We start from the raw sequence: 10,103 nt of genomic DNA on the forward strand, positions 1-10,103 counted from the left end.
CGGTTCACTTACCGGTCTGTTTTTCGGTCAATCGTCTACCCTTTTGAACTTTGTTTGTGTTTGCGAGTTGTTACACTGTTTCGCGCTAGGGTTTGGCGCTTGGGTTCTGCTGCCACTGTTGCTAACTTGCTATCCTGAATCGATCAAATTTTGTGTTTATGAAAGGAAAGAATGAATGAAAATGGAGAAAGAAGGTTCGGTGTGTGAAGTGGAAGATCCTCTTGCCAACTATTGGGGTCTCTGAGTCTCTCCCTCTTTCCGCAAACAACGTCATCTTCTACTGTCACTGCTTCTTCCCCTTCGAAGCCCTACGATCCTAATCACGTTCTTGACTCCATCCACAACCACCTCCGATCCATGGTAAAATTCCACTTCAACTCCTTTCAGCTCCTTTTCATGTTTTTTTTTTTTTTATAATTCTTTTTCGCAAGTTTGGAACTTATTAACTAGGATTGCTTTACTTCCATCTTTTGCTTCTATTGTGTGGTTTTGTTCCAGCTAAGAGTGGCATTTTAGGTGTTTGAGTAAATCCCAAAGTGAATTGCATGCAGGCAATTTTTTTTTGGGCACCTATTTGAAGCATAAATACGGGGTGATGCATAGGCTTCAAATTTTGAGTTCATTGTTTGATTTGAGTCATGTGATAAAAAAAGAAGGGAATTAGAGTAGTTGTAACGGTTTTGCAACAATATTTTTAATTGTTATCCATGCCTCTCACAGGAAATGCAAAATCCTGCTAAACCTGAGGGCAAGTTGGCTGTGATATCTGAAGTTCCAGGACTGTTTGACTCTGAAATCTTGAGTGATATAGCATTTGATGAGGAGAATGACGTTGCTGCTGCTTCTGGAGAGGCTGTAGAGTTTCCTCGAAAACGGAGACCTGCTTTAGGCCTGAAGCGAGCTCGTTTTTCTTTAAAGCCAACTAAAACGTAAATTACCTTTTTCATTCTCCCCCAAATCCTTTTCCTTGCATTTTTTACACTGATTTCTATTTATATTTTTTTTTGACAGTCAATCTGTTGAGAGTTTGATTCCAACTCTGGACCTTGATAAACTGAAAGATCCAGTGGAATTCTTCTTGGCCCATGATCGGCTAGAAAGTAAGTCCCCTTATTTCTGTTCCTGGAACACATTGGATGATGTTTATAAGGTTTGCTCTTACTGGTGTTGCATTTGAATGGATAGATGCGAAAAGAGAGATACAGAAGCAGACAGGTGAGTTTCTTGAGTCAAATCTGTCTGATACTACCACTAAGATGCGACAACGTCGACCAGGACTTTCAGGGAATAATGAGCGGTACAATGCTAATTCTTGAATAATCAGCCTCCATTGCTTTGTTTATGATGTTTGTCATTCTTTTATTTTTTGGTTAGCTAACATTCATCAAATATCATATGGCTCAGGCGGGTCAGATACAAGCATCGTTATCCTAAAGAAACTTTTGACAATAATGATTATGTTCTACCCTCTCAAAAGGCAAGTGAATCTGTCGATCTTGGCCCTGTTGGTGAGAGCACAGATGAAGGTGGAGCTTGTCTTACACCACTGGAAAATGAAGTAACTGGTAAATCAATGATACACTGTAGGGCACGAGTTGTTTTCTTTTTAATCCCTCTTAAGTTGAGTTTTGGCTTTCCCTCCTAGCAGTAGTCCCTTTCCATTTCTCTTATTTTCCAGACTTCAGACATTCATCGATGTATTTTGCTGCAGATTCACCTGTTATTGAAGAGAACAAGATCAATGAAATACTGGATGGATTGCTTCAATGCAATTCTGAAGATCTAGAAGGGGATGAAGCAGTGACTCTTTTGCAGGAGAGGTTACATATCAAACCAATTGTTCTGGAGAAATTATCTATTCCTGACTTCCCAAATAATGACCAAGTTATTGGTATGAAATCTTTGCATGGGAACTCGTCAAATCCAAGGAAGTGGAAACCTTTATCCATCCTTGATAATTTGTTGAAAGGATTTAATAGTAGAACACCTATTAGACAGGGCATAGGATGCCAATTGCAGCAATCAGCTTCACCCACCCCACCAAGAAGTCCATTTGCTCCACTATCTTCCTTGCTGCTTCACCTTTCACACCCAAAGCCATCGGTGGATGCATTTGCAGCTGATGGAATTGATCATTTATCCACAAGAAAGAATTCCCCAATTCCTCTGATAAACCAGGAGCACAAACTTGCTGCTTCTGGGAATCCATCAAATGAACCCTCTGCAAACGTAATTGATGATGGTATTGCCATTAATAAGACAAGTTCACCAGGTGACACTCTCAGGAATGGCTCCTATTCTTCTGGAAAATCCAAGGAAGATTCAATTGGAAGTAGTGAGACACATTCAGTGGAAGACACAGTCAGAGATTGTGCTTGTACACCCCAAAAGTCTGTGGAGGATAATCCAGGGCAACCTGAGTCTGATGCTAATATTGAGTCAAATGGACCTCGTGTTGACATGGACGTGAATACTGGAGCCAGTGGGATGGAAGGTATCATTAGAGATTGTGCTTGTACACCCCAAAAGTCCGTGGAGGATAATCAAAGGCTTCCTGAGTTTGATGTTAATATTGAGTCAAATGGTCCTCATATTGACATGGATGTGGATATTGGAGACAGTGGTATGAATGACATAGTAGGGAGGCCAAATATTGTAACAAATAGGGTTGAGAATGAAGTATGTTTATATTTCAATCTTGATCATCTTAAATTGCTGGCAAATTTTCTAGCTCTGAATTAATCTATCTTATGATACAGGCAGAAAATTTGCAGGCACATGCGGCTGTTGGGCCATCAGATGATTCTAATATTAACATGGCAAATCAACCAGGTATGCATGTTTATTCCATCAGGTTCTTGATATACAAGCACAATGGCTGGTTAATTCTTGGCTGATCCCAAGCTATCTCTATAATGTTTCCCTATTGTTATTTTAGTAAAAGCAATATTTGTGTTGTTATTTTCTTCCGATGAGATCTCTTTGCCTTAGTAATTTAATCAATTCACTTTAAATGAATGCACTTTATATTTTCTTTTCAGCAGTTTGGTACACTAAGCCAATTTTATCTTAAATGCATAAACTTCTTTAGTGATCCCTTGTTTGCTGCATAAAAGATTGTCATGCTTCATCACCATTTAACCTGTGCCTTTTTAGTTTCTTTCTTCTAAAGATCCATAGACTTATCTATTGTTGCCAAATTATTGCTTAATGACCTATTTTTAATTAATGGAAGCTATTTTCCATCAAGCTGCTGCCGTTGAATTTAATCAACGTAGTTGATCTTAGGGGGGATAAGTTATGACTTTTGATTATTTTTGTTGCTTACACTACCCTGATAAATTGTTTTGATTTGAAATCAAGGGAGGACATCATTTAGTATTACCTTTAGCTTTACTGTTGATAGTGCTAAGTCTATTGTATGGTTTAGCAGATCAGTCAGACCCTGCTGGGTTTCTAGCCAATGATCATGATAAAGATTCCAGAAGATCAGATGATGGTCCAGAACAGTGTTTACAGGTTAACAACTTCGCTGCTTTCCATTTAGTCCCCCTGAAGTCTTAGTATTTGAATCTCATTTTAATTATCCTTTATGATCATGTATTAGCAAGGGTAGATAGTAGCCAGTATTCAAACAGTTTCTTGTCTTGAACTAATAATAGGTTGGGCCTTTTTTTTCATTTCCTTGCAAAGCCAAATTGTACTATACAATGAAGACTGTTAATAGGCGGTGTGAAATTGAAAGTTAATTGCAAAAGTTATGGTTTTGAATTGGTTCCCAAGTTAGCATTTGTTGAAAATTAGAATGTACTAGTAGCACTTTTTCTTCATTTTGTTTTGGATTAGGCATAATCTTCATCTTTGTGCGGCTGGCTGCTTGTGGAACTGAATGTCTGTCCCTGTTTACAGGAAAAGACAGATGGTAATTCTATTTTGCCTGATTATGGACAAAGGAGAGTTAGGCGATCGAAAAGACAACATAAAGACAAAAGTCTTTCTCGGAGGCAGAGCCTTGCAGGTTTCTACTACTTGTTGAACTCATCCATTCATTTGCTATAATATTTTGTTTTAGTTAATAACTTATGTTTTATCTTCCCAGCTGCCGGTACATCATGGGAGGCTGGACTAAGGAGGAGCACCAGGATCAGGACAAGGCCTTTGGAATTTTGGAGAGGGGAAAGAATGGTGTATGGTCGTGTACATGATAGTGAGTACAATACTAATACTTATCACGGGAACACACTAGGTGAAATTATAATAAAGCTTCATCCTTTGTTTATTGACGGTGGAAATGTTGCTGTTTTCTGCCGTTACTATTTTGCATTCAAGCCAACAACGTAGTACTCTAAAAATATTTTTCAGTTACAAATGTAACCACTGAACTGGATTGTTTGCTCACTTTCAAACATCTATTTTAAAATTAATGTAAAATGGCATATTGCTTAACATTTTAGTATGCTACTAAATATAGTGATTAGTGATGAGCAAATGGGTCAAAGATTCTGCAGCTAAATATAAGTAAAGAGCTGAGAACTTATTGGATCTATCAATTAGCTTTGATTGTGAGGTGAAGTTGTGAAAATTAGTGTTCTATATGTTCTTGACATGTCCTTGCCATTGTACATTGGGTTGACAGGAATTTCTCTTTGCAGGTTTGGCCACTGTCATTGGTATTAAGTGCATTTCACCGGGAACTGATGGGAAACCCACTATGAAGGTGAAATCTTATGTATCCGATGAATACAAAGAGCTTTTGGAGCTGGCATCTCTGTGTTGAAAGTATATGAGTTTAACCCATTTTATGTTCTTGAACTTCCTAATTTTTCTGTGCTTTTGGAACAAAGTGGAGCATGTATACTATCTAATTTACCCTGCTATTGAAAGAAAGACTTCCCCTTCTCAGGTTCCCCCGCCTCTTCCTTCCCCCTATTGAAACACTCACTGGGAAAACGGTGTGGTTGCTTTAACGAGTGTACTGTATAAATGGATCTTTACTTTTTTTTTTTTTTTTCATTTTGTGGATATGGTTATTTAACACTTTTCCTCCTTATTCTTCCGTTCGGCAACATAACAACTTTAGCATAATTACTTTTTAAACCACCAAACGGATATGCAGCGTGATCTTGCTGCTTTGTTTTTCTTGGTTTGATCGTTTGACAATGATATAGCTATGGCCTTCTTGATACTCCGAACAAGAAGTTATTATAAAGTTGTCTTTATCACAATTATTTGTCAAGAATACATGAGCAGCGAATTATTGTGAAAAAAGAATTTTTGATTAAATGTTTTTACTTTAGAATGAATGAAGGGGAATATTACCTTTTGCAAACCAACCAATATCATAAGATTATGGGTAGAAGAAATTTAAACTGCTATTTTGATGCGGTTTTTAGTTCAGTTATCAAAATTGTGTGTTTTTGGTTCATAAATGGCTTATTGTTAACTACAATGACTAATTTCTTGTTAGAGTTTCAAATGTGCGTGTAAATATGTCAGTAAATTCAATGACTAAGGAGGGTTCTGCTAGGGTTTCTAAGCAAGAAGAAGACTTGGTGCAGCGTAGCACCAAAAAGGTGAAAACGCGTGCTAGCGTTGATCTTAATCAACCAAGCGAGGACATGGAAGTTACTGGTCCTTGTGATGGAAATAAGTCGGGAGCTTCCAAAATCTCGTATAAGGATTCGCTCCTCACCGTGGCGGGTTTTATCATTGAGGATGAGCATATTGACATGGAAGAGGTTAATGAAGACACTCCGGATCCAGAGAATAGATGGTACCAAGATGCGGATAAAGACACCCATGAAGAGGAACCGTTCAATCCTTGTCCCACCATTCCTATTTCGAAGGAAGAGTTCGATGAGTGGTGTAAACCATGGAGATCCGCACTCTATGTCAAGCTTTTGGGCAAAAGAGTTGGCTTAGGATTTATGGAACAACGTTTAAAGAGAGATTGGGGTAAGAAAGGCTCTATTAATGTTATTGATATGGGTCGTGATTATTTTTTGGTTCACTTTGCAGATGCGGAAGACTACTCTCATGCTTTAATGGAAGGTCCTTGGATGATTGCTGGACACTATCTCATTATGCAAAGATGGCGACCTTTTTTCTTGGAATCTGAGAAAGCGGTGAGAAAAATTGCTGCCTGGATTCAGATACCAAACCTTCCTATTGAGCTCTATAACCATAAATTTCTATGGAGAGTTGGGTCTACTATTGGTCACATGCTCAAAATTAACCGGTCAACCTCAATCCATTCAAGAGGACGCTTTGCTAGGATTTGTGTCGAAATTGATCTTGCCAAAAAACTTGTCCCTAGGATCTCGATTCTTGGATCAGAACTCTATATTGAATATGAAGGACTGCACCAAATTTGCTTCTCATGCGGCAAGTATGGTCACAAGTCTGATTTGTGCACTGATGAGTCGGTGGGAAAGACGACAGGCCAAGAAGCCGGTGCGGAAGGAAATACTATCGTTTCCGAAGACCCACCATCCGTCGAGACGGAGAACCAAAATGGAAAGAATCAAGATTCTAGCGGTGATAATCAAGGGAATCAAATTTCTCCTGATTTTAGGCCACGGATGTTAGTTAAACGTAACTTTAGGCGGAAAAAGGGCATGAATAATCAAGGGAAGATTGGAGGCATGATTGGTCAAGATCTACCTAATAATCAAGAAAGAGAATATGAGGAAGATAGGCCCACCAATGCTAATGGCTCACGTTTTATTACTTTGAATGAGGAAGGAATGAATTCTTCGGCCAAGAATTCCATGCAAGAAGAAGCCATTATAGCCTCAAGTGGGCCCGAGTCCTCAAAGGTCTTGATAGTGAATGATAAAAGTTAAATTACCCCAAAAAAAGTCTTACGGGCTGGTGCAGGAAAAAATCCACAAAGTGGTAAAAAGGCCCCTTTAATAAAGTTAGGCCACAAGGACTTGAAAAAGGGTTAAAGTCTAATCCTAAAATAATCATCAAGAATCCTTCCTCCTCTCCTGAAGCTTCCAAGAGCATTGTTACCGTGTCTCTTACGAAAAAGTCTCGTGAAACTAATGATATGAAAAGGGTAGTGATGGAGTATATGCAAAAACTCTAAAGAGAGCAGAATGAGGCTTTTGTTGCTATGAAGCAAATTGTTACAGGTCGTGAGGGTTTTGTGGTGAGGAATAATCCTCTACTGATGAATGCAAGTTCCTCTGACTCTCATATGGAAATAGAGGCTGTGTGGAGTACAGGGAAAGATCTTGATAGGCCCCTAGATGAGAGTATGGTTGATTCTGGTGGTAAAAAAATCAAAGAGAGGGATTTATAATACAAAGCAGTTTTGTATATTTATTAGATGCAAGTCAGGGTATCATACCCAGGTGTAACCGCTGGTGACTTCTCTATTTTTTTGCTTGTTATAATGAATGTCATTTGTTGGAATTGTCAGGGTGCCGGTAGTAAATTTTTCCACTCTCTTATTAGAGACCTCAGAAAAGAATATAGTGCTAATCTCATTATTCTGTTAGAGCCTCAGATCAGTGGGTCGCGTGGCGTTCGAATTAGGAATAATATAGGGTTCGATAGCTCTTTCATTGTTGAAGCTAATGGCAGATCTGGTGGGATCTGGTGCCTCTGGGACTCTGGTACTTAGAAGATTGATGTCCTGGATCATAATAGTCAGATGGTGCATCTCAAGGTTGTTGGTGTTGACTCGACCACCTGGCTCCTATTTGCGGTGTATGGTAGCCCTCATCGCGTTAACAGAAGAATCCTTTAGAGTAATTTGCGATCCTTGGCAGGTAACATTACCATTCCTTGGTGTCTTCTAGGTGATTTCGATGCTACGCTTCATGACTATGAACGAAGGGGAGGCTCTACTAATGTTATTCATAGTGCTTGTCCTGATTTTCAGAGTTGTATCTCAGACTGTGGGCTTATTGATCTGGGTTTTGTGGGTTGGCCGTTTACTTGGAGAAGAGGTAACATTGTTGAGAGATTGAATAGAGGTTTGAGCAATCTGGAGTGGCAATTATCCTTCCCTGAGGGCATCTTAAGGCATTTGCCCAATTTTAATTATGATCACTCTCCTATTTGTCTGCAACCACACGCTGCTTCCTTTCAGAATAGGAATCGGAGGCCTTTTCGTTTTGTTGCGGCTTGGCTGGCGCATCCGTATTTTTCAAATTTGGTTTCTAATTCCTGGGATGTCTCTTCTTCTTGGAACAGTGGTGTTGTCAGCTTTAAAAAATCTTTAAAAGATTGGAATACAAATATTTTTGGGGATATTTTCAAGAGGAAAAGAACTCTCGGTATTGCTTCCAGTTTGGCTACTAGTGTTAATCGTAATTATTTTCTGGAGAACCTTCAGAATCAGCTTTGGGAAGAGTATGAGGAGGTTCTGACTCATGAAGAATTACTTTGGTTTCAAAAATCAAGATGCAAGTGGATTGAATTTGGTGACCGAAACACTAAATTTTTTCATGGCTCAACAATGGTTAGGAGAAGAAGGAATAAAGTAACTTCCCTCATTGATGATTTTGGTAATCTGATCACTGTGCCAAAGTTATTAGAAGACTTAGCTAAGGAATTTTTTGTGGATCTTTATAAGGACTCCCTGCCTGATGTTCCCTTTGTCCTTAGTAATTCTTTCCCTAACGTTAGTAGTGAAGAGCTTAACCAGATCGGCAGCATGATTTCTAATATGGAGATTAAGGAAGTTATTTTTAATATGGGAAGTTTTAAAGCACCGGGAAGAGATGGCCTCTAAGCTATTTTTTTATCAAAGTCAGTGGGATCGTGTTAGAACTGATCTGTGCTCCTTGGTGCAACAAATTTTTGTGGAGCCGGAGAAAGTTGGGAAAAATAATGAAACCCTTATCACCCTTATTCCTAAATCTGACCCGGTTACCAGCCTCAGGCAAATGCGCCCCATCAGTCTTTGTAATGTTACCTATAAAGTGGTTACCAAGATTATTGCTAATCGTCTGCAGAAGCTCATGAACAAGATTGTCCAACCCACCCAATGTAGTTTTGTTCCAGGAAGACAGAGCTCTGACAATATTATTATTGCTCAAGAGGTGATTCATTCAATGAGAAATAAGAAAGGTTCGAAAGGGTGGATGGCAATCAAAATTGATTTGGAGAAGGCTTATGATAGGCTTAAGTGGAGCTTTGTTGAAGACACGCTCAAGGATATTGGTTTCCCTTCACAGATGGTTAATTTTATTCTTCATTGCATTTCTACAGCCAGAATGAGAGTTTTATGGAACGGTGAAGAACTTGATGAATTTACTCCTTCTAGAGGCATTCGCCAAGGAGACCCCATCTCCCTTTATATTTTTGTCCTCTGTATAGAACGACTCTCTCAGCTTATTAATACGGCAGTTGATCATGGCTTCTAGAAACCTATTCGCCTTAAAAGGGATGGGCCTGACTTATCTCATATGTGTTTTGCGGATGATCTTATTCTCTTATCAGAAGCTAGACTTGAACAAGCTGAGATTATTAACAAGTGCTTGGCAGCCTTTTGTGATAGTTCTGGTTAGAGAGTTAGCCAGGAAAAAACTAGAGTTTTCTTCTCCAGGAATGTGGGCAATAATGTGCGCGCCAAAATCAGTAGTGCTCTGTACTTCTCCAGGACGGATGATCTCGGTAAATACTTGGGGGTTCCTCTCCTACATTCCAAAGTTTCGAAGCATACGTTCAATGATATTATTAACAAGTTGAATGCAAGATTAAATTCTTGGAAGGCCTCATCCTTATCCTTAGCTGGCAGAGCGACTCTGGTGAAATATGTTCTTTCTTCTTTACCTACTTATACTATGCAAAATGCTTTGTTACCTGTCTCTACTTGTAATGTTATTGATCGTAAATGCAGGAGTTTTATTTGGGGTGAAACTAACAGCTCCAGAAGGATTCACCTTCTAAGCTGGGATAAAGTTTGCAAGCCTAAAAAGTCAGGAGGGTTAGGTATTCGCCACGCCAGCACTATGAACCACGCTTTCATGGTGAAAGCGGGTTGGGGCCTAGTAGAAAGGAGGGATTCTCTTTGGGCGAAGGTGGTTCGCTGGTGGACGAAATTGTGATACTCACAATATTGTATTCTTTATTTTATATGGAAT

At 39.1% G+C, this 10,103-nt stretch overlaps 1 protein-coding gene across 1 annotated transcript; it reads left to right on the forward strand.

Annotated features, from left to right (window-relative positions):
* The first annotated feature begins 207 nt into the window (after nucleotides 1-207).
* On the forward strand, nucleotides 208-5,036 carry LOC130935840 (centromere protein C-like). The gene is made up of 11 exons (XM_057865746.1): nucleotides 208-360; nucleotides 721-929; nucleotides 1,012-1,100; nucleotides 1,186-1,297; nucleotides 1,405-1,565; nucleotides 1,712-2,679; nucleotides 2,760-2,832; nucleotides 3,431-3,519; nucleotides 3,910-4,018; nucleotides 4,100-4,207; nucleotides 4,653-5,036. The coding sequence occupies exons 1-11, from the start codon at nucleotides 358-360 to the stop codon at nucleotides 4,775-4,777; spliced, it is 2,046 nt and encodes a 681-aa protein (XP_057721729.1). The 5' UTR covers nucleotides 208-357; the 3' UTR covers nucleotides 4,778-5,036.
* The last annotated feature ends 5,067 nt before the right edge of the window (nucleotides 5,037-10,103 follow it).

Source organism: Arachis stenosperma, chromosome 6, assembly GCF_014773155.1.
Source record: "Arachis stenosperma cultivar V10309 chromosome 6, arast.V10309.gnm1.PFL2, whole genome shotgun sequence".
Taxonomy (NCBI): domain Eukaryota; kingdom Viridiplantae; phylum Streptophyta; class Magnoliopsida; order Fabales; family Fabaceae; genus Arachis; species Arachis stenosperma.

Excerpts from the sequence above, each read along its gene's own strand:
- LOC130935840 (XM_057865746.1), top strand. Across the intron at positions 930-1,011 it reads TCTTTAAAGCCAACTAAAAC|TCAATCTGTTGAGAGTTTGA; the intron begins GTAAATTACCTT and ends TTTTTTTGACAG. Across the intron at positions 3,520-3,909 it reads GTCCAGAACAGTGTTTACAG|GAAAAGACAGATGGTAATTC; the intron begins GTTAACAACTTC and ends CCCTGTTTACAG.